The 25,466-nt window shown below is 46.7% G+C and overlaps 1 protein-coding gene across 1 annotated transcript in view; it reads left to right on the top strand.

Annotated features, from left to right (window-relative positions):
- The first annotated feature begins 1,645 nt into the window (after nucleotides 1-1,645).
- LOC138286914 (E3 ubiquitin-protein ligase TRIM58-like) overlaps nucleotides 1,646-25,466 on the top strand; it is a 96,453-nt gene continuing 72,632 nt past the window's right edge. Inside the window, exons 1-3 of the mRNA XM_069227303.1 lie at nucleotides 1,646-1,762; nucleotides 4,816-4,911; nucleotides 18,640-18,771. Coding sequence (XP_069083404.1) covers nucleotides 1,693-1,762; nucleotides 4,816-4,911; nucleotides 18,640-18,771 — 298 coding nt within the window. The 5' untranslated portion in view covers nucleotides 1,646-1,692. The remainder of the gene's footprint in view (nucleotides 1,763-4,815; nucleotides 4,912-18,639; nucleotides 18,772-25,466) is intronic.

Here is a 25,466-nt window from a genome sequence, read left to right on the forward strand (position 1 = left end):
ATACAGATCAGAAGATAATCTAATATTCAAGTGAAATAGTAGAGAGGTAATTATAGAATACACCAATGAATTAGTAGGGTGCACTGCATGGATTCTGCATGCAAATATACACATTGAATGCACATTTAATGGGGTAACGATGGCACTAAGGTGATTTAACTTAATCTAATCTAATAAATACAAAAAATCTTACCAAATTGAGTTCATCTAAACAGTATAAACAAGTATTTGTATTACTCTAATAACTATTGTAAATGACTGTCACCAACAATTATAATATTACTAGTTCCATAGCACTTTATTACACGTTGGTTATAACTAGAAAATTCTTAAATTTCAAACTTTTAAATATTTAAATTTTTGGATTAAAATAATTTTTTTTATTGGACACTACATACAAAATATCATATGTTATATATTGTTTACAGCCTGTAAAAGCCCTAAGGAAGTCGTGGGGCAATGTACTCCAGATGAAACACGTGTTGGCTTTGGCTGAAGTGATGCTCATAAAAAAATGTAATAAAGAAGAATGTCTGAGCAATATATTGGGACCTGATTTCTTTAATCAATTGTTATACCAGAGGATGTGTGCATATTAGTTTATATACAGGGACAGGTATATGCAAATCATCCTTGATTCCACAGGAACAGTCTAGACCGAACTACCAGGCGGGTCACCTCTGAACCGTGGCACAAGCAACCCCAGACGTATTTCACCCGAGTTGGAGCTCATCAGAGCAGCTTGGTAGCAGTAGCACAAAGAGTTTCAATGATCACCAGTCTTGCCATCTTCTCCCCTCTCTCTCTCGCCCACACACACTCTCACACAGGCATGCTCTCTGTCACACACTCACACACACCCATGAGCTCACACACACGCACACACCCACACACCCACAGACTCACATGCATGCATGCTCTCCCACACACACACCCACACTCAAACCAAACTCACACACATGCATGCTCTCGCACACACACACACTCTCACACAGACATGCTGTCTGTCACACATTCACACACATGCATGATCTCACACACACACACACAGACTCACATACATGCATGCTCTACCACACACACACACACACACTCATGCATGCTCTCTCACACACACACCGACACTCAAACCAAATTCACACACATGCATGCTCTCGCACACACACACACTCTCACACATGCATACTCTCTGTCACACACTCACACCTATGCATGATCTCTCACACACACACGCACATGTACTCACATGCATGCTCTTGCTGACACACACACTCTCACACATGCAAACTGTCTACTACACACTCAAACACGCATGCCCACACACACATGCACAGACACACACACTTGCATGCTCTCTCTCTCTTACACACACACACACACACACACAGACACACACTGAGACAGAGTGCACAGTGACAGATGGGTTATGTTAGAGAGTTGTCTAGAGTCCCACCACATGCACACACTCTATAGGAGTGAGACATGGAGATCGTTATAGACTCTTATCTGCACCCCAATCCTCCAACCCTCACACACAGATTGCACAATGCTGCCATCAGCACTTTCTAAGTGGAGTTTCCTGCATCTGTTATATAGACCCCTCCCTAGCGGCTCAAGAGATGCAGTTCATACTAGGGCAACTCTCACTGCTTCCTGCACCTCTCAGTATCCTGAGCATCTGTGGAGGCTCCGATGGCATCGAGGAGAGCTCAGAGAATGAATCAAACTAGGGGTACTTCTGATGCAGCCTCACAAGAGAGAGGTGAGTAGATCTCATCCACAGGTACTTCTGATGCAGCCTCACAGGAGAGAGGTGAGTAGATCTCATCCACAGGTACTTCTGATGCAGCCTCACATGACAGAGGTGATTAGACCAAATCTACAGGTACTTCTGATGCAGCCTCACATGACAGAGGTGATTAGACCTCATCTACAGGTACTTCTGATGCAGTTTTGTAGGACAGAGGTGAGTAAACCTCATATGGTTAGTGTTATATGGTCTGGACGGGGGACTGAAGAAACCCCTCTTTTATCTATTAGTGTGTCTGATGTAGTCTGGCCATAGTAAATGTACACGGTCAGTGCAGGGCAAGTGAAGAAATCACACATAAAGGCAGAACACGCAACGCAGCACACGGATTTGCTGCAATGTGCTGTGCAGTAGAGAAGGGAAGAACCTTGCAGGGACATTTCTGATAAGACTGGCCTGCTGCCATTGCACAATGGTCGGCCTTGCACTGTGGTGCAAAGGTGAGTGTGTGCTGTGTAGCTTAGGATTTGTACTTAAGGCATATCCTTCCAGTGTAAAGTCCTATACTTAGACAAGCTCAAAAGGATCCCAATTATTAGGACATGTGCTGTGTGCCGCAGCACACTAGGAATAAAAACATTTCCTCTTGTTAACACTTGCTTCAAGGAAGCATTAGCTAAGATGCAAAGCCTGGTCTGGATATCTTAGTAGATTCAGCTTTTCATCCAAAATATGGGTGTTTGTGCTGATCCATCCCACTAACACCCCAAGAACACCCCCAGTGCAAAGTGACGCAAAGTGACGCAAAGCTGCACTAGGAGTTTTTTTTAACTCAGGGAGGAAGCCCTTTCCAGCACAAAGTACCTTTTCCAGTGGAAACTCAATCCCAAAGTATCACTTTGCACCATGTTGGTCAGGGAGAAAGTGTAAGTACATCTGGACTTGAGTGTAACTATCCTATCTTGGTACCAGCTGACATTGGCATGGTCCCAGCTTTGGCAGTCACAGTCCTGAGCTGGTGTCCTGTGACATTACTGAGTTATTGTGACACACACAGGAGTAACTGGCCAGTGTTCATGCACACCGGGAGTTAATGACTTTTAACTGCACTGGCTGACACTGGCGTGCTACCACAAAATATAGTTTTTAATATTAATCTGCAAACGTATCAACTCCACAATACTGGTTAGCATCATATTGTGAAGGTATGCAGATGTGGGGTTAGAGTAGTAAACCTATACTTCCCTGTGTATGTTTACCTTGGTGATATATTGGTCGATGATGATTTGGAAAGATACATGTGCAAGTCAATTTGATATAAAACCACTGACAATCAGTGATCAGTCTGGACACACAACAAGACAGTGGCTTATTCTTCACAATCACTGAGAGGCAATGGCCAACATTGGCACACACTGAGAGACAATGGTCAGCATTGGCACACTGAAAGGCAATGGTCAGCATTGACACATATTAAGAGTCAACGGTCTGTTTGGCACACACTGAGCGGCAATGGTCAGCATCGGCACACACTGAGCGGCAATGGTCAGCATCGGCACACACTGAGCGGCAATGGTCAGCATTGGCACACACTTAGAGGCAATGGTCAGCATTGGCACACACTGAGAGACAATGGTCAGCATTGGCACACACTGAAAGGCAATGGTCAGCATTGGCACACAGTGAGAGGCACTGGCCAGCATCAGCACACACTGAGAGGCAATGGTCAGCATTGGCACAGACTGAGATGCAATAGTCGGCATTGACGCACACCAAGAGGCAATGGTCAGCATCAGCACACATCAAGAGGCAATGTTGAACCCAATGAAATAATGACTCATTCTTGGTGGTCACTAAAAATAAATATCAGACACTAGAACACATTGAGAGGTTGTGGTGAACATTGGCACCCTTTGACCTTTTTCACTAAGGCAAACTTAAACTTTTGTGTATGGTTACTATTTTTTAGTATTCACAAACTATGAGTTTTGTTTTACTAATAATAATTTTACAACTAGGGAGACTTCACACTCATAGAATAGTCTCCGTATATAAAAAAGATAGGCATATTCTATCATTTTATATGCAGAGTTCTCTGTTTCAGTCTTGGCACTTACTGAGACTCAGTGACCAGTCTTGGCACATACTGAGACTCAGTGACCACTCTTGACACACACTGAGACTCAGTGACCAGTCTTGGCACACACTGAGATTCAGTGACCAGTCTTGGTACACACTGAGACTCAGTGACCAGTTCTGGTACACACTGTCACTCAGTGACCAGACTTGGCACACACTGAGACTCAGTGACCAGTCTTCATATACAGTGAGACTCAGTGACCTGTCCTGGCACACACATTGAGACTCAGTGACGAGTTTTCATATTCACTGAGGCTCAGTGACCACTCTTCATACAAACTTAGACTCAGTGACCAGTTTTGACACACACTGAGAATCAGTGACCAGTTTTGGTACACACTGAGACTCAGTGACCAGTCTTGGCACACACCAAGACTGAGTGACCAGTCTTCATACACAATGAGAGTCAGTGACCAGTTTTGGCACACACTGAGACTCAGTGACAAGTCTTCATACACACTGAGACTCAATGACCAGTCTTGGCACACACTGAGACTCAGGGACCAGTCTTGACACACACTGAGGCTCAGTGACCAGTCATGGAACACACATTGAGACTCAGTGACCAGTCTTGGCACACACTGAGACTCAGTGACCCGTCTTGGCACACACTGAGACTCAGTGACCGGTCTTGGCACACACTGAGACTCAGGAACCAGTCTTGACACACATTGAGATTCAGTGACCAGTCCTCATACACACTGAGACTCAGTGACCAATCTAGGCACACACTGAGACTCAGTGACCAGTCTTCATACACACACTCAGTGACCAGTCTTCGCACACACTGATATTTATTGGAATGACGTGACACCCCCTAACTGAGGCTATTACAAGTCCTCCTATGATTTTGTTCTCCAGCTACAAGCAGGTGAGCATCTCCCACATGTAAAGTTAAATGCCGGATTCTGTGATTTCCTCTCCAGGTGGCCGGGAGATTCCTCGTGTAAGGAAGCAGGCGATAGCCCTGGGAGTGATGGTTGCAGTGACTACATTCCTAAACATCGTGCTCTACCGTCTGGGTAAGAAGTGTGGAGTTGATTTTTAAACCCTGCGACCCCCCGTGGCACGTGAAAGAGCTTCTCTGCTTCAGACATGATTAGGAGAACTGCAGATGAAAAGAAATAGAGGCTCCTAATTCTACATTTCAATCAGAGAGGTGCAGTTTGTAGTTGTTCGTCGGCCCCAGCAGTAACGCCTGATTCACAGTTTTGTCCTAAACATTGTTTAATATTGTACATTCTGCTGGATGGTGATGATGAGGATGGTGATGATGATGAAGATTAAGGGCCCGATTCTCAAAGGTAAAGTTAGACCGAAAGTCTAACTTTACTACTTTTCAATATTCACAAAGGTAAAGTACTGCTGGTAACTTTACTACTAGTGATTTTACTACTAGTAAGTTTACTAGCAGTAAACTTGCTAGTAGGAACTTACCTTTGTGAATATCGAAAAGTAGTAAAGTTAGACGTTTGCTCTAAGTTAGAGTTTAGGTCTTAACTTACACTTCAGATGTAAAGTTAGACTTCATGTGTAATGTTGCACTTCAGGTGTAAAGTTAGGCTTCAGGTGTAAAGTTAGATATCAGGTATAAAGTTGGACTTCAGGTGTAAAGTTGCACTTCAGGTATAAAGTTACATTGCAGGTGTAAAGTTACACGTCAGGTGTAATGTTGGACTTCAGGTGTAAAGTTCCACTTCAGGTGTAAAGTTAGAGTTCTGGTGTGAAGTTACACTTCAGGTGTAAATTTGGACTTCAGGTGTAATGTCGAATTCAGGTGTGAAGTTCCACTACAGGTGTAAAGGTAGGCTTCAGGTGTAAAGTTAGACTTTTGGTCTAACTTTATCTTTGCAAATCGGGCCCTAAGTGTTGACAGTTGCAGAAGGCTCCTGAAGGGGGTGCCCCTCTCAGTGATGATGATGATGGTGATGATGATGGTGATTATTAAATCTTGTCAGGGTTGAGAGCTACAGATGGCTCATGAAGGAGGTGCCCTGGTCATTATTGGTGATGATGATGGTGATTATTAAGTGTTCTGCGTCTCGAGAGCTGCTGAAGGCTCCTGAAGGGGCTGCTGTGGCCAGTGATGATGATGATGGCGACGATGGTTATGAAGATAGTGAAGATGGTGATGATATTGATGATGAAGGTGATGTAGGAGGCTGGACTGGCTTGTAGTGGGTACCAAGGGGTACTTACACCTTGCACCAGGCCCAGTTATCCCTTATTAGTGTATAGGGTGTCTAGCAGCTTAGGTTGATAGATAATGGTAGCTTAGCAGAGCAGCTTAGGCTGAACTAGGAGACGAGTGAAGCTCCTACAGTACCACTAGTGTCATATGCACAATATCATAAGAAAACACAATACACAGTTATACTAAAAATAAAGGTACTTTATTTTTATGACAATATGCCAAAAGTATCTCAGGGAGTACCCTCAGTATGAGGATACCAAATATACACAAGATATATGTACACAATACCAAAATATGCAGTAATAGTCTTAGAAAACAGTGCAAACAATGTATAGTTACAACAGGATGCAATGGGGACACATAGGGATAGGGGCAACACAAACCATATACTCCAAAAGTGGAATGCGAACCACGAATGGACCCCAAACCTATGTGACCTTGTAGAGGGTCGCTGGGACTGTAAGAAAACAGTTAGGGTTAGAAAAATAGCCCACCCCAAGACCCTGAAAAGTGAGTGCAAAGTGCACTAAAGTTCCCCAAAGGACATAGAAGTCGTGATAGGAGAATTCTGCAGGAAAGACACAAATCAGCAATGCAACAACAATGGATTTCCAGTCGAGGGTACCTGTGGAACAAGGGGACCAAGTCCAAAAGTCACAAGCAAGTCGGAGATGGGCAGATGCCCAGGAAATGCCAGCTGTGGGTGCAAAGAAGCTGCTACTGGACAGTAGAAGCTGAAGATTCTGCAGGAACGACAAAGGCTAGGAACTTCCCCTTTGAAGGACGGATCCCCCACGCCGTGGAGAGTTGTGCAGAAGTGTTTTCCTGAAGAAAGACTGCCAACAAGCCTTGCTAGCTGCAAATCGTGCGGTTAGGGTTTTTGGATGCTGCTGTGGCCCAGGAGGGACCAGGATGTCGCCAATTGCATCTACGGACAGAGGGGGCGTCGAGCAAGAGAAGGAGCCCTCTCAGATGCAGGCAGCACCCGCAGAAGTGCTGGAACAGGCACTACGAAGTGGAGAGAAACGGTGCTCACCCGAAGTCGCACAAAGGAGTCCCACGTCGCCGGAGGACAACTTAGGAGGTCGTGCAAAGCAGGTTAGAGTGCCGTGGACCAAGGCTGGACTGTGCACAAAGGATTTCCGCCGGAAGTGCACAGAGGCCGGAGTAGCTGCAAAAGTCGCGGTTCCCAGCAATGCAGTCTGGCGTGGGGAGGCAAGGACTTACTTCCACCAAACTTGGACTGAAGAGTCACTGGACTGTGGGAGTCACTTGGACAGAGTTGCTAGATTCAAGGGACCTCGCTCGTCGTGCTGAGAGGAGACCCAGGGTACCGGTGATGCAGTTCTTTGGTGCCTGCGGTTGCAGGGGGACGATTCCGTCGACCCACGGGAGATTTCTTCGGAGTTTCTAGTGCAGAGAGGAGGCAGACTACCCCCACAGCATGCACCACCAGGAAAACAGTCGAGAAGGCGGCAGGATCAGCGTTACAGAGTTGCAGTAGTCGTCTTCGCTACTTTGTTGCAGTTTTGCAGGCTTCCAGCGCGGTCAGCAGTCGACTCCTTGGCAGAAGGTGAAGAGAGAGATGCAGAAGAACTCGGATGAGCTCTTGCATTCGTTATCTAAGGAAATCCCCAAAGCAGAGACCCTAAATAGCCAGAAAAGAGGGTTTGGCTACCTAGGAGAGAAGATAGGCTAGCAACACCTGAAGGAGCCTATCAGAAGGAGTATCTGACGTCACCTGATGGCACTGGCCACTCAGAGCAGTCCAGTGTGCCAGCAGCACCTCTGTTTCCAAGATGGCAGAGGTCTGGAGCACACTGGAGGAGCTCTGGGCACCTCCCAGGGGAGGTACAGGTCAGGGGAGTGGTCACTCCCCTTTCCTTTGTCCAGTTTCGCGCCAGAGCAGGGCTAAGGGGTCCCTGAACCGGTGTAGACTGGCTTATGCAGAAATGGGCACCATGTGTGCCCATGAAAGCATTTCCAGAGGCTGGGGGAGGCTACTCCTCCCCTGCCTTCACACCATTTTCCAAAGGGAGAGGGTGTAACACCCTCTCTCAGAGGAAGTCCTTTGTTCTGAAATCCTGGGCCAGGCCTGGCTGGACCCCAGGAGGGCAGAAGCCTGTCTGAGGGGTTGGCAGCAGCTGCAGTGAAACCCCGGGAAAGGCAGTTTGGCAGTACCAGGGTCTGTGCTACAGACCACTGTGATCATGGGATTGTGCCAACTATGCCAGGATGGCATAGAGGGGGCAATTCCATGATCATAGACATGTTACATGGCCATATTCGGAGTTACCATTGTGAAGCTACATATAGGTAGTGACCTATGTATAGTGCAGGCGTGTAATGGTGTCCCCGCACTCACAAAGTCCGGGGAATTGGCCCTGAACAATGTGGGGGCACCTTGGCTAGTGCCAGGGTGCCCACACACTAAGTAACTTAGCACCCAACCTTTACCAGGTAAAGGTTAGACATATAGGTGACTTATAAGTTACTTAAGTGCAGTGGTAAATGGCTGTGAAATAACGTGGACGTTATTTCACTCAGGCTGCAATGGCAGGCCTGTGTAAGAATTGTCAGAGCTCCCTATGGGTGGCAAAAGAAATGCTGCAGCCCATAGGGATCTCCTGGAACCCCAATACCCTGGGTACCTCAGTACCATATACTAGGGAATTATAAGGGTGTTCCAGTAAGCCAATGTAAATTGGTAAAATTAGTCACTAGCCTGTTAGTGACAATTTGAAAGAAATGAGAGAGCATAACCACTGAGGTTCTGGTTAGCAGAGCCTCAGTGAGACAGTTAGTCATAACACAGGTAACACATACAGGGCACACTTATGAGCACTGGGGCCCTGGCTGGCAGGGTCCCAGTGACACATACAACTAAAACAACATATATACAGTGAAAAATGGGGGTAACATGCCAGGCAAGATTGTACTTTACTACAGGTGATGATGATGATTATTAAATGTTCTGAGTCCCGAGAGCTGCTGAAGGCTCCTGAAGGGGGAGCTGTGGCCAGTGATGATGATGATGGCGATGATGGTTATGACGATAGTGAAGATGGTGATGATATTAATGATGATGGTGATGATGCTGATTATTAAATGTTGTCAGGGTTGAGAGCTACAGCAGGTTCCTGAAGAGGGCACCGTGGCCGTAGATGATGATGATGATCGTGATGATGATTATTAAATGTTCTGAGTCCCGAGAGCTGTGGAAGGCTCCTGAAGAGGGCGCTGTGGCCTGTGATGATGATGATGATGATTATTAAATGTTCTGAGTCCAGAGAGCTGTTGAAGGCTCCTGAAGGGGGCACCGTGGCCGTAGATGATGATGATGATCGTGATGATGATTATTAAATGTTCTGAGTCCCGAGAGCTGTGGAAGGCTCCTGAAGAGGGCGCTGTGGCCTGTGATGATGATGATGATGATTATTAAATGTTCTGAGTCCAGAGAGCTGTTGAAGGCTCCTGAAGGGGGCACCGGGGCCAGTGATGATGATGATGGTGATGATGATGATTATTAAATGTTCTGAGTCCCGAGAGCTGTGGAAGGCTCCTGAAGGGGGCGCTGTGGCCAGTGATGATGATGATGGTGACGATGACATGTCAGAAAGGGCCGCAGTGAAGAGCGGTCGCTGATGAAATGTGAATGTGCTTTAAATCCTTGCCCTGACTCTGACTGGCTGAAATAAGGGCACGCGCGTTCAGCGGGGCTGGGGGAAATAGTTCATCTTTGAATGTACTTTTTAAGGTAAGTTGGCAAAGCAGCCCTAGGTCTGAAGGCAAGGCGCACAGTGAGCATACATCACCAATGTAATCTGGATATAAACACTCCACTTTTCACAACGTTTTCCACCAGGTCCTCCTGAACAGCCATTCAGGACCCCTCTCGCTGAACAGTGCCAGGACATTAAATATTATTTGCTCCCTTCACTCCCTCAGTGACCGCTCCACCCGTGGGGTCTCCTTTTACGCTTTCCCTCCTGCATCCACCTTCTTTCTCCTCCTTTCAATCCTCTCTCTCTAGATCACCGCCCCTCCACCTTCTCCCTCAGTGCTTCCCTTGGTCCTCAGTCCTTCTCCTTATCTTCTATGTCCCTCAGTTTGTGCCCCTCTCTCTCCATCCCTCAGTCCCTCAGGAAGCTGCACTGATCCTGTCCTGGAGACCCTTCACACCCCCTCCTGGGATCACAGCTGCGTTTTGTACTAAGATGAAATCACAGTTCTAAGTCAGTGAATAGAAACAATCGGTTTATGTCCCACTCGAGGTCTGACTTCTTAGTTATTATGATTCGGTAAAAATGTATTAACATGAACTTGCAGCTGGCGCACCCTAAGGAGGTGTGATGGTGCCACATGAGCTATTAAAATAAATAAAATGCAAAAACCTGCCATCACGTACCTGTGTATGTGGTGGCATTCATGAAATGTGGACTTAGAGGGAAGCAACAGAGCTCAGAGTTAGCTGGGAAGTGCAGAAGAAAACCCTCTGGCCCAGATTTAAGAGGGCCTAGCGCCATTCCAGCACCACATTAGTGTCATTTTAATAACCCTAATGTGGCGTTGGAAGGCCAAAAACACTGCACCATATTTATAAAGTGCGTGCATTGCACCATTTTGTAACCCCTTGCGCCACATTATGCCTGTGCCAGGCATAATGTATCCAAGGGGGGAGTCCCGGCGCTAGGGGGGCTGAATAAGTAGGGCAAAGAAATCTAAGAGATTTCTTTGCGTCATTTTTATCAGCATTTTTAATACCTGATAAGAGTTTTCAATGGGCCTCTGGGTGCTTTGCAGGATTAGCATCAACAGTTGTGGCGCTAAACCTGTAAAGTGCCAGACTACCGTCTGAAATTATGATGCTAGTACCCCTGACTACTGCCATGGTGCGTTGTATTTTAAATACGGCGCACACATGGTGGCGTTAAGGGAGGCATTAAGGGGCGCAAGAAAAGAGGCACTGCACTAGCTGCAGTGCCTCTTTTCATAAATCTGCCTAAGGCAGAGTCTGAAACATATACTTATTAAAGAGCAGCAGTAATTACAAAACAATTGGACAGAAGAGTGTGGAACATACATGCATACCAACTAATCTATACCTTGAGCCATACCATGGAGACTTGAACCAGGTTTCACTGTCAGTGTCCTTCACTGGTACTCCTCCTACCTTTTTAATCAACACCAGTTTGTTCACATCGACACCTTCAGGTCCCAGAAGATCCTATCACCTGCGAAGTCCCACGGAGATTGACACCAACGTGTTCACAATTAACACCTCCAGGTCCCGTAAGATCCCATGAGGAGTTCCATAGGGATCAACACCAGCTTGTTCCCATGGACAGCTCCATGTCAGAGAAGATCCCGTCACCTGTTGAGTGCCACAGGTATTGATGACATACGGTGTCCCACAGAGATACACACCATCTTGTTCACTTGGACACCTCAAGGTCCCAGAAGATGCCATCACCTACGCAGTCCCATGGAGAATGACACCAACGTGTGTGAGAAAGTAGCCTCTTTCTAGCCTTGTTACCCGCACTTTTGGCCTGTTTGTGAGTGTATGTCAGGGTGTTTTCACTGTCTCACTGGGATCCTGCTAGCCAGGGCCCAGTGCTCATAGTAAAGACACTATGTTATCAGTGTGTTTGTTATGTGTCACTGGGATCCTGCTAGCCAGGACCCCAGTGCTCATAAGTTTATGGCCTATATGTGTTCCCTGTGTGATGCCTAACTGTCTCACTGAGGCTCTGCTAACCAGAACCTCAGTGGTTATGCGCTCTCTGCTTTCCAAATTTGTCAGTAACAGGCTAGTGACTAAATTTACCAATTCACATTGGCATACTTGTACACCCATATAATTCCCTTGTATATGGTACTGAGGTACCCAGGGTATTGGGGTTCCAGGAGATCCCTACGGGCTGCAGCATTTCTTTTGCCACCCATAGGAAGCTCTGACAATTCTTACACAGGCCTGCCATTGCAGCCTGCGTGAAATAACGTCCACGTTATTTCACAGCCATTTACCACTGCACATAAGTAACTTATAAGTCACCTATATGTCTAACCTTAACCTGGTGAAGTTTGGGTGCAAAGTTACTTAGTGTGTGGGCACCCTGGCACTAGCCAAGGTGCCCCCACATTGTTCAGGGCAAATTCCCCGGACTTTGTGAGTGCGGGGACACCACTACACGCGTGCCCTACACATAGGGCACCACCTATGTGTAGCGTCACAATGGTAACTCCGAACATGGCCATGTAACATGTCTAAGATCATGGAATTGTCACCCCAATACCATTCTGGTATTGGGGTGACAATTCCATGATCCCCTGGGTCTCTAGCACAGAACCCGGGTACTGCCAAACTGCCTTTCCGGGGTTTCACTGCAGCTGCTGCTGCTGCCAACCCCTCAGACAGGTTTCTGTCCCCCTGGGGCCCAGGCAGCCCTGGCCCAGGAAGGCAGAACAAAGCACTTCCTCTGAGAGAGGGTGTTACACCCTCTCCCTTTGGAAAAGGTGAGAAGGGCTGGGGAGGAGTAGCCTCCCCCAGCCTCTGCAAATGCTTTGATTGGCACAGATGCTGCCCATCTCTGCATAAGCCAGTCTACACCGGTTCAGGGATCCCCCAGCCCTGCTCTGGCGCGAAACTGGACAAAGGAAAGAGGAGTGACCACTCCCCTGACCTGCACCTCCCAGGGGAGGTGCCCAGAGCTCCTCCAGTGTGCCCCAGACCTCTGCCATCTTGGATTCAGAGGTGTTGCTGGCACACTGGACTGCTCTGAGTGGCCAGTGCCAGCAGGGGACATCAGAGGCTCCTTCTGATAGGCTCTTACCTCTCTTGGTAGCCAATCCTCCTTTCTTGGTAGCCAAACCTCCTTTTCTTGCTATTTAGGGTCTCTGCTTTGGGGAATTCTTTGGGAGGCTAGACTGGGGAAACCTGGGATATCACTATCAGCCGCAGTTGTTGCTTGGACTACGTTGATGCAATGGTAAAGAACCATTGGGTTCCTTGTCCTCAAAGGTGAAGCTGAAGGCGAACCAGTTCGGTTGGTACATTAGGATTTTCGCTCTCTGGCCATTGGGCAAGTGGTCTAACTTTACCTTAAACTTTGCAAAGCGCTGGTAGCTCTGCAGGAGAACTAGTCCACCTCAGTGAACTGTCTCCTGAATGAAGGGCTCAGTATGGGGCCCCAAAGAAATAACGTGGTTTTGCACTTAGTCTCGATTTGTACTTGGTGAGGATTTCATCCGACAACCTTAAAACTGCTTTCCTATGATATTTACCGATTTGCCTTTGGTCTCTTGCAAAGATCATTCACAATATATATCAATAAGCGAATTCATAGCATTACAAAACTCTGAGCAAACTTCCTGTCACTTGAGAGGGTATTCTGTTTATCCTTTGAAGCTCTTCTGGCTACGTAGGTAATATCTGGCTAAGAGTCAGCCTGCTTGGGAGCTAGTGCGGACCACAGAAAAGTACTTTACCCAAGCCATCTTTAAAAGTAACCTCCTTATTAGGGCTATTTGTAGAGGCTACTAGTATTAGTACCAGATCTGGGTCACCTACACTATAACAATGGTGCCTGCAGTACAGTTGGTTCCTTGATCGTCCGGGGGTGAACTCCATATAGTGCACTCTTGGTGTGTTAACAGTCCTTCTAAAGAACTGGGACATGGATTTGCCTGGTTTGACTTCTTGTAATACTCCATATAGGCTTAACAGTTCCTGCCCTAAAGTTGGTTTCCATATTGCCCCTTGGTGGGCATCAGACAGTACTCCCTTGGTGGTTTAGCAGTGGTACCAACAGCTTGGGTCTTTCCAGTTGTGCTGGTGGACTCCATAAACTGATCCATAGCGATGCCCATTAACGTTTGATGCTGTCTACCAAATGATAGGTTCCTGCATGCGTGACTGTGAACGCCCCCATCCTTTGTGCTACACTCTACGTTTATGTGCAGCAGTGTTTGATGCGTTGCATCTAAACCACGTTGTCAAACCACCCATGTTGGCTATCCTTGCAACCATACATTCTAAAAGGTGCACTGCAACCCAATGCAATGCGGAGCAGTTCATGTCTTCACAAGGGGAATGAAGCCCTATATGAATAATACAAAAATAACACACACCAGAAAGTGCTTTGGTAAGAAGATGATCCAAAGACCAATGCAGTACAATACTTGATGACCTCAATTTAATCCTTTAGGATGGTGGTGTGGCTGCACTTTCATACCAACTCCTTGACTGCCTCTGTCAAACCTGGGTCAGATTCTAGAGCCTAACTTTTTTTTTAAATTTCCAACCTGACTGCTCCATGGAAAATCTCTTCGCCACTGTTCTGCGCCATCTTTTGATTTCTGCCACAAGGTTCTTCCTTGGGTTCTACATTTTAAAACATCCACACTGCACCTTTAGCCACTCTTAGTTAATCTTCTGACTTCTTATTTTCCTATAGCATTTAAATTCAAATTAACATTCGATTGGTAGAAAAAGAGGCTTTGGATATGGCTCACTTCCAAGAGTGTATGTCATTCTATTGCCATTGGACGAGGTCCAACTCTCTGACACTGAAATATGGCAAAATTGAATTTCTGTTTGTGGAGAGTTGCCCACCCACTAGGTCTGCGGAATGGTGGCCTGCTTCTCTGCCCTTCCCAAACCCGGTTAGTAGGGTTTGCAATCCTAAGGTCACCTTTGAATCCACTCTTTCACTTGCACCCCAGGTCAACAAATTAGCAGCCTCTTGTTTCCCCCCCCAACTCAAAACTCTTAGGAAAATGATCTCTGTTCCACCCAAGCTTTTTCTGAGAAATGTTGTTCAGGCCATTCTCTCCTCTGACTTAGGCAACGGGAATGCCTTGTATTCCCATTCTCCATATTAGGCATGTGCACTGGCTATTTGTTGCCTTGAGTGTCGGGTTGTGGATGGGTGAGCAGTTTTCTTTCTTTGCTGTCAAACATTGGCATAACCTTAACACTGCCGTTTTCAGCAGACAAAATCATGTCCCAATTCAGAAGAACCTTTAAGAAAAGAAAGAAAAAAAAGCTGTGTTTTTATTTTTTGCAAACTAACCGTACCAACTGCCTCTGCACCAGTCCCATCACTGTGTGGGGGAGGAAGGAGGGGGTGCCTGAGCCTTAAAAGAGCATAACTCTTGATGCACCTATCAGCCTTTGTAGAACGTCACCTGCCTACAAATCATTCTCGCCTGCATGAGCGCTATCTGGTTCATCCACTCTTGATTTATCTTCACTCCCAACACCCCCCAAAAAAAAACACCTATTCGCCTCCGTTAAGTTTAATGAGATCACTTCCCACAAACACTTCGAGAGGCATGGAAGGGGAATGAGACAGAGAAACATGATAGATCGGGTTCGATAAAGAGGATTGGAGACACACAAGGCTGCAAAGAGGAAGGTTTCAGGCAAAATAAAGTTATGTCTGGCATGGGCTATTTCGACAGGGCAGCAAATATCGTTAAAATTAGCTAAACTCTAGAACAACGGTTTGAAATTGATTTGCCTAAAGGAGGCTGGTTTGGTAACTAAAAGACAAACTGTGTTTAGCTTTAACAAATCCATCACTCACGCCTATCAAGCGTTATACTTGCATAGCATTTAAAACCCTTCACTGAGAAGCATACAGCTGACCGTTTGAGGTGACTTTTAATGAGAAGTAATCCTGATGTCGAGGGTTTAAAAAAAAAAAACTTTTGCTTTAATATGCTTCCAATTTGAAAGCAAATAAAAAAGATGGAAACAAACACGTCATATAGGCGCAAGTTGCTTCACACCGCATCAAAAGTATAATTAGATCCGCCCCTTGTACGTAATGCTCGTCTTTCAAGCAGTTATCTTCTTTTAAACAGTTGCTTCTTTCACACTAAATACATAGAAACAAATAAACAAATTCACCTTTGGAGTTCCCTTTCCAGCTTTAAGTAATGCCCTATGGAAAAATCAGTCTGCGTGCCGCTGCCCTTTGAAAAAGGGTCATGTGGTGGCAAGTTATACTGAAATCGACTCTGACAATGGCTTAAACAGTGCTCAATGATGGCGTTAATCGCTGACGAGAATGTGTTGAGCAGCTCATGTCGCCACCCAAGAAAGCCCTTGTTTGCATTTCAATTAGGTCTGCTAGACCAAACTGCCCTCAACCAGTAGCAAGACCTGTCGATAACAAGACTGGGGAAATTTCCAAAGCAAAATAAACAAGCATTTGGAATGCAATAGTCTCGTGTTTGCTCGAGTTAGAGCTCTTAGCTTTGTAAATTACTGACTGGACTTTTCTTGCCACACAGGCTAAAAATAACAAGAGGAAGAGAGCGAGCTGACCCTGGAAAAGCCCCCCACTGCTGTTGGTTTATGTTTACAGAGGGAGCTGGTGGGGAGGAGGGGCTGATTATACACCACAGTGTAAGACAAACAGGCCAATACTGAAATAAATAGTCCCCTTCAGAAGAGATAAACAGGACATAGCGTAATTACACAGTACTTTGTGCTGCTCCCAAAGTGAAAAAAGGCAGGACAAAGAGGCAGAAGTGACCACTAGCAAGCAAGGATTTTTGAAGGACACTGCAACTAACAAATGAAAACGCTGGAACTCACTGCATAGTATACTTAAAAGTATACAGCAGGCCGAACGCTAACGCTCGACCTAAAAATCAGACGAAATGCAACTGCAGTGCTGTCTCATGGGTTATTTCATAAGATCCTTTAAATGATATTAAAGGTGAAATGTGCATGCCGTATATACCAATCAAACAAATAAAAAAAGATTATTTAAACACAACTCCATAAAACATAGCCATATGTATTCATTTCGGGAAAATTTTGGCATGCGCTGCAAAGATATTATGTTACTAGTAAATAGAATAGCTTGGATGCTTGTTAAAGTTAAACAAATGTTTTTTGTGTTTTTTTTTATCGTAAACACATGAACCTCAAGGTTGTGGGGACTTTCTTGGTTGCTTTTTTCCCTCTCTACTTTTTACTTGCTAAAATCGTAATTACTGACCTGTATGGCAATCCAGACTACTAACCAGACCCCGCCTTTGATCACTCAGCCGTGTCCCCGCAGGGCTGGCTCCATCCTAGAGCACCAAGGGAGTGTGTACATGCTTCACGTTAAAGTGTGCTTAAAATAAACAAAAGGTTGCTGCTGCCACAGAAAGGTAGACTGCGACTTCCTACTCCACCCCCTTTACACCAAATGCAATTGCTAAAACCCTGTCTACTTCGTGCCTAGCAGGCATTTTCTTGCATTTGGTAATGCTGAGGTAGGGTCATTTATATGTAATATATGCAACGTCTCACAAGTGCTGGTAAACAAGGGCAAACCTAACACATTGTACAAATAATAGAGCTTCAGATGAGCCGATAAGGCAGGACAGACTTCGAAAGTTTTATTCACTTCAAACGCACTTGACCGAATTTTGTTACAGTCGAGCACAAAAGGCCGAGACTGTTGAAAACACTTATGAGAGAACTGACGCTTCAGCAAGTGTTAAAGGCTGTAAGTTACCATCTCTGCAAAGATAGTTAATAGACGTTAGATGGTAATGTTAAACTGTTGGACGGTAGGTTTGTTTGCGGGAGACAATCATACTTGGGACAGCAGCATAAGAGCGTCATTTATGTTTACATACCCTGCCAAAACCTTGTGCTAAAACCAACAGAGAATAGGTGAAATCACACGTGCATGCTGAACAGTAACTAAAGGTAAATAGAAATCCGATTTTACAATAAAGCCCCTATTGGGTGAGCGCGTTTTGGGTAGAAACAAAATACATTGTTTTTGAAAGGCAGAGGATACTGGGATACAGTCGGTGATGTGGGAAACAATATATTTACAACCATTTGCAATGCAATAGTTCTCGAGTTTGCGCGAGTTAGAGCTATTTGCATTGAAAATTACTAACTGGACTTTTTTTGCCACCCAAAATGAAAATATAAAGTAAAACAGTTGACATAAGCGAGCCGATTAGAGAAAAAAAAACGCAGCGCGATCGCACTATGTCAAATGCAGCGCGATCACGCTGTGTGAAAAATAAACAGATAAAGTAGCCCGAACCCCAGGCTCAGATGTATTTAGTAGTTTACCGGTGCTGTGTAGGTGGGCTAAACACCAGAAAAGGCATGACTTATGCATGCCTTTCACAAATGAAAGCAACCGGATTTTAAAAGGCAAGCCCACAAACCAATGTGAGTGACTGACGTGCCATGGGCGTGGAATAACAAACAATTGTAAACGTAGACAAAAGTGTAAGTTTACCTTTGTGAATCAGGCTCATTCACAAGCACACAATTTTGTATCTTGTGATGAACAAGAATAATAGTGCATTGAAGTTAAACATGTCTAACACCCTGTTACTGCGCTACTAGAGGGTGCAAAGTGCTGAAGACTTTCTTGGTTATTGTCAGTGGAAGTTAATTAGGGCCCTGCAGTTTGGAGTGGAAAAAAATCACACCTTCTTTCCTCACTTAATCTCTTGTATTTGTTTTCTCTCTCTCATCTCCACGCCCCTCTCTTCGGGTTCTACCACCCTGCAGTGGAGAGAGAAGTGTTCTACCGCCCCAGGGTGCAGAGCTGTGCTGGTCTCCAAGACCAGGCTGGAGATGATCAAGGGTCTTCCCAGAATCCTCCGCTCTCTCTTCTGAAAACCTCTCTGTGCCTCCGTACAGGTAAAACACTTCTCTTACTTTGAGTCAACATGTTATGTCCCTGTGTCTCTACCCAGGTAAAAAGCTTCTCCTACTTTGGGTCAACATGTTATGTCTCTGTGTCTCTACCCAGGTAAAAATCTTCTCTTACTTTGGGTCAACATGTTATGTCTCTGTGTCTCTACCCAGGTAAAAAGCTTCTCTTCGTGAGAAAAGGCCTCTTTTTGACATTGTTATCCCCCACTTTTTGCCTGATATATAATGTAGTCTAGAAATTATTGTGCCCAGGGCCACTGCTAACCAGGTTCCCTGGGCCTGAGCTCTTTCCCTAAAACTGTTGTGATGCATTGGCACAATTGGATACACCCCTAGCTACCACTATAAGTCCCTAGTAAGAGGGTACTTAGGTAACCAGGGCATGAGGTACTATGGGTAGGCCCCTGAGGGCAGCAGCACTGATTGTGCCACCCTCTAGGGCCATGCAACCAGATGTACCCAGCACTGCCATCACAGGCTGAAAGTCCTGGTGCAAACCTAAAACACAAACTCGACATGGCACACTCCCTGTTTGCCCTGTCCACCATCAACTGCATTTACTATGGGTAAGTGTAGGAGGCTGGCCTGGTTTGTAGTGGGTACCAAAGGTACTTACACCTTATACCAGGTCCAGTTATCCCTTATTAGTGAAATGTAGTCAGTGTCTAGAAGCCAGGCTCTCTAGGGGTAGTGTGGATGAGCAGCCACGGCCTAGCTAGGAGTCATGCAAAGCTCATGCAATACCACTGTAGTCACACAGTACTTACACACATGAAAAAATACTCAGTGTTACAAAAATAAAGGTACTTTATTTTGGTGAAACAAATGCCAGAAATACCTTAGAGGATATACTCCCTTAGGAGGTAAGTAATATACACAGTATATACACTAGAATGCAGAATTAGCTATAAAAACAGTTAGAAAACAGTGCAAATAGTGAAAAACAATAGTTAGAAAAGGGCCTAAGGGGAACACAAACCATATACTAAAATAGTAGAATGCGAAAGTCGGTTTCCCACCCAGGCAAGTGTAGTGTGTAGAGGAGCGCTGCTGGGAGTGTAAGTAAACACCAAAGGTAAGTAATAGAACCTACCCCAGAGCCCATGAAAGCAGGAGTAAATCACAGTAAGTTTCCTAGAACACACAAGAACACGTGATAAAAGATTTTGCAAGAACCAGAATATGGGAAAGTAGCCTCAGCATGGTTACCCCCATTTTTGGCCTTTTTGTCAGTGTGTCTTGACTGTGTCACAGGGATCCTGCTAGAACCTCTTAAATGTCCCTAATACACGGTACTCAGGTACCCAGGACATTGGGGTTCCAGGGGATCCCTATGGGCTGCAGCATTACTTTTGCCACCCATAGGGAGTCCATGCAAAGGCTCCTACAGGACTGCCATTGCACCAGGTCACTTATAAGTCACATATATGTCAGGCCTTCAGACGCTGAAGGCTGGGTGCAAAGTACCTGTGTGTGAGTGCACCCCCTGCACTAGCAGAGGTGCCAGCACATCGTCCAGGCTCATTTTCCCGGACTTTGTGAGTGTGGGGACACCATTTTAAGTGTGCACTGGACATAGGTCAATACCTATGTACAGCTTCACAATGGTAACTCGGAATATGGCCAAGTAAGGTGTTTAACAACTGGGAATTGTACCCCAATACTGATTCCAGTATTGGTTGCACAATCCCATGCACTCTGGGTGCTCCACAGTACTGCCATACCAGCCTCCTGTGGTTGCCCCAGCTGCTGCCACCTCACAGACAGGCTTCTGCCCTCCTGGGGCTTGAGCAGCTCAATCCCAGGAAGGCAGAACAATGCATTTCGATTAGGAGAGGGGTGTTACACCCTCTCCCTTTGGAAATAGGTGTTACAGGCATGGGAGGAGTATCCTCCCAGAGCCTCTGGAAATGCTTTGAAGGGCACTGATGGTGCCCTTCTTGCATAATCCAGTCTACACCAGTTCAGGGACCCCCAGTCCCTGCTCTGGTGCGAAACTGGGAAAAGGAAAGGGGAGTGACCACTCCCTTGTCCATCACCACCCCAGAGTGTCCCTGGATTTTACCATCTTGGATTCCAAGGTTACCCCACCTAAACTTACCTGCACAGACATTTTCCACATGCAGTGGCCCGCAGTGGACCTGCATCAGCTCCAGATATCTTTAACCGCTGCTCCCACCAAAACCGGGAACCAACTGAACTTCTCCAGCTGGCACAGTGTGCCCATTAATAACCTCGACCAACCTGCAAAAGAAGAACTTGGTAAAGCAACTGTGTGATTTTATATGTATTTTTAAAGGTGATTTTCCATTGGATTGCACCACTTTGAAAATTTGGCAGTGTGTTTTTGCCAACCTAATGTCACATTAGCAACAAACAAAAAATGACGCTAATGTGCCCCTTGGTGGCGCTAGGCCCTTCTTAAATTTGGGCCAATATTTTTCTCAGACAATATATCAGATTGATCTGAACTCCTCTTTTTCTCCTCTCTCTTTCCCTAAAACTGTTTCCCTCCTTCTTTCTCTCCCTCCTCCTCCCTCCTTCTAACTCTCTGTACCTGTCTCTCCCTCCTCCCTCTCTATATCTCTCTGTACCGTCTCTCCTCCTCCCTACATCTCTCTGTACCTGTCTCTCCCTCCTCCCTCTCTATCTGTACCTGTCTCTCCCTCCTCCCGCCATCTCTCTGTACCTGTCTCTCCCTCCACTTTCTATTACCTGTCTCTCCCTCCCTCCCTCTCTCCCTCTGTACCTGTCTCTCCCCCCTCCATCTCTCTGTACCTTTCTCTCCCTCCCTCTCTATCTGTACCTGTCTCTCCCTCCTCCCGCCATCTCTCTGTACCTGTCTCTCCCTCCACTTTCTATTACCTGTCTCTCCCTCCCTCCCTCTCTCCCTCTGTACCTGTCTCTCCCCCCTCCATCTCTCTGTACCTTTCTCTCCTCCCTCCCTCCCTCTCTCTCTCTCTCTCTACCTGTCTCTCCCTCCTCCCTCCATCTCTCTGTACCTGTCTCTCCCTCCTCTCTCTCTCTCTACCTCTCTCTCCCTCCTCCCCCATCTCTCTATACCTGTCCCTCCCTCCATCTCTCTGTACCAGTCTCTCCCTCCTCTGTACCAGTTTCCCAGTGCAACCTTCATGACAGACAAGGAAGTCTCCCTGGACAGAGCTGCCCCTGGATGAGAGATGAGCCTGGAACAGAAGATTCCTCTTCATGGAGAGATTTACAGCCTCATCTGAGAGAGACTCTGGGCCATATTTATACTCCGTTTGCGCCGAAATTGCGTCGTTTTTTTTGACGCAATTTCGACGCAAAACTAACGCCAACTAACGCCATATTTATACTATGGCGTTAGAGGCGAATAGCGCCAAAGTTCCCGGAATGTGCGTCATTTTTTAGCGTGAACCCCTTCCTTGCGTTAATGATATGCAAGGGAGGCGTTCCCGTCTAAAAAATGACTCCCAGGACTTTACGTGGTATTTATACTCCCGGGCAAAAGAGACGCCCGGGAGTTGGCGTGGCTAAAAACGGCGCATTTGCGCCACTTTTTAACGCCTGCTCAGGGCAGGCGTTAAGGGGCCTGTGGGCTCAAAATGAGCCCACAGGTGCCCTCCCATGCCCCCAGGGACCCCCCCTGCCACCCTTGCCCACCCCAGGAGGACCCCCAAGGATGGAGGGACCCACCCCAGGGACATTCAGGTAAGTTCAGGTAAGTTTTATTTTTTATTTTTTATATTTTATTTTGGTGGCATAGGGGGGCCTTATTTGTGCCCCCCTACATGCCACTATGCCCAATGACCATGCCCAGGGGACAGAAGTCCCCTGGGCATGGCCATTGGGCAAGGGGGCATGACTCCTATCTTTACAATGATAGGAGTCATGTTGATGGGGGATGGGCGTCGTTAAAAAATGGCGCAAGTCGGGTTAAGACGATTTTTTCGACGTAACCTGACTTGCCCCATTTTAAGACGCCCATGCGCCATTTTCCCCCTACGCCGGCGCTGTCTGGTCTACGTGGTTTCTTCCCACGCAAACCAGGCAGCGCCGGTCTGATTGCGCCGTCTAACGCCATTCCATAAATACGGCGCCCGCATGGCGCTTCAGAATGGCGTTAGACGGCGCAAAACTTTTTGACGCTAAACTGCGTTAGCGCAGTTTAGCGTCAAAAAGTATAAATATGGGCCTCTGTGTCTGCACAAAGGTGGGAATATTTTACTTTTTAACTTTCTACACCCACATTATTAGATTTATGAATAAAACAAATATTGTTTCAGAAATATACATAACTTACACAGAACAATATTTGATTTGAATGTGCTTTTTTGAAGGTTAGTGCCTTTCATACATTATAACATCTAAAAAATAAAGACTTCTGAAAATAAGGTTTAAAAGCGCCTATGCCTTTTGTGAATATGCACAACAGTGATGGATGGATGCTTGAATTAATCTCAGCCACTGGTAATCACTTGGGCAGCATCACAATCCATTGTAATCCTGCACACCAGGCCACCTCAGTTTGGACCAGCCATATGCAAATCAGTCTTGGCCCTGCTCCAATAGGAACAGTCCAGCCCGGCCAGGTCCTCCCTGAACCAGAACACAAGCAACCCAGGACCGGTTTGACCCTAGTTATGAGCTCATTGTGAGAAAGTAGCCTCTTTCTAGCCTTGTTACCCCCACTTTTGGCCTGTTTGTGAGTGTATGTCAGGGTGTTTTCACTGTCTCACTGGGATCCTGCTAGCCAGGGCCCAGTGCTCATAGTGAAAACCCTATGTTTTCAGTATGTTTGTTATTTGTCACTGGGACCCTGCTAGCCAGGACCCCATTGCTCATAAGTTTGTGACCTCTAAGTATGTGTTCCCTGTGTGATGCCTAACTGTCTCACTGAGGCTCTGCTAACCAGAACCTCAGTGGTTATGCTCTCTCGTTGCTTTCCAAATTGTCACTAACAGACTAGTGACCAATTTCACCAATTCACATTGGCATACTGGAACACCCTTATAATTCCCTAGTATATGGTACTGAGGTACCCAGGGTATTGGGGTTCTAGGAGATCCCTATGGGCTGCAGCATTTCTTTTGCCACCCATAGGGAGCTCTGACAATTCTTACACAGGCCTGCCACTGCAGCCTGAGTGAAATAACGTCCACGTTATTTCACAGCCATTTACCACTGCACTTAAGTAACTTATAAGTCACCTATATATCTAACCTTTACCTGGTAAAGGTTGGGTGCTAAGTTACTTAGTGTGTGGGCACCCTGGCACTAGCCAAGGTGCCCCCACATCGTTCAGGGCAAATTCCCCGGACTTTGTGAGTGCGGGGACACCATTACACGCGTGCACTGTACATAGGTCACTACCTATGTACAGCGTCACAATGGTAACTCCGAACATGGCCATGTAACATGTCTAAGATCATGGAATTGTCACCCCAATGCCATTCTGGCATTGGGGAGACAATTCCATGATCCCCCGAGTCTCTAGCACAGACCCGGGTACTGCCAAACTACCTTTCCCGGGGGTTTCACTGCAGCTGCTGCTGCTGCCAACCCCTCAGACAGGTTTCTGCCCTCCTGGGGTACAGCCAGGCTTGGCCCAGGAAGGCAGAACAAAGGACTTCCTCAGAGAGAGGGTGTTACACCCTCTCCCTTTGGAAAAAGGTGTCAGGGCTGGGGAGGAGTAGCCTCCCCCAGCCTCTGGAAATGCTTTGATGGGCACAGATGGTGCCCATCTCTGCATAAGCCAGTCTACACCGGTTCAGGGATCCCCCAACCCTGCTCTGGCGCGAAACTGGACAAAGGAAAGGGGAGTGACCACTCACCTGACCTGCACCTCCCAGGGGAGGGAGCTCCTCCAGTGTGCTCCAGACCTCTGCCATCTTGGAAACAGAGGTGCTGCTGGCACACTGGACTGCTCTGAGTGGCCTGTGCCAGCAGGTGACGTCGGAGACTCCTCCTGATAGGCTCTTACCTGTGTTGCTAGCCTATCCTCCTTCCTAGGTAGCCAAACCTCCTTTTCTAAATATTTAGGGTCTCTGCTTTGGGGAATTCTTTAGATAACGAATGCAAGAGCTCATCAGAGTTCCTCCTGCATCTCTCTCTTCACCTTCTGCCAAGGAATCGACCGCTGACTGCTCAGGACGCCTGCAAAACTGCAACAAAGTAGCAAAGATGACTACTGCAACCTTGTATCGCTGATCCTGCCGCTTTCTCGACTGTTTTCCTGGTGGTGCATGCTGTGGGGGTAGTCTGCCTCCTCTCTGCACTAGAGGCTCCGAAGAAATCTCCCGTGGGACGACGGAATCCTCCCCCTGCAACCGCAGGCACCAAAAGAACTGCATCACCGGTCCTCTGGGTCCCCTCTCAACATGACGAGCGTGGTCCCTGGAAATCAGCAACTCTGTCCAAGTGACTCCCACAGTCTAGTGACTCTTCAGTCCAAGTTTGGTGGAGGTAAGTCCTTGCCTCCCCACGCTAGACTGCATTGCTGGGTACCTCGTGATTTGCAGCTGCTCCGGCTCCTGTGCACTCTTCCAGGATTTCCTTTGTGCACAGCCAAGCCTGGGTCCCGACACTCTAACCTCCAGTTCACAACCTCCTGAGTTGTCCTCCGGCGTCGTGGGATCTCCTTTTGTGACTTCGGGAGAGCTCCGGTTCACTCTTCTTCGTAGTGCCTGTTCCATCCT

The sequence above is a fragment of the Pleurodeles waltl genome, chromosome 4_1, assembly GCF_031143425.1.
Source record: "Pleurodeles waltl isolate 20211129_DDA chromosome 4_1, aPleWal1.hap1.20221129, whole genome shotgun sequence".
Classification (NCBI taxonomy): Eukaryota; Metazoa; Chordata; class Amphibia; order Caudata; family Salamandridae; genus Pleurodeles; species Pleurodeles waltl.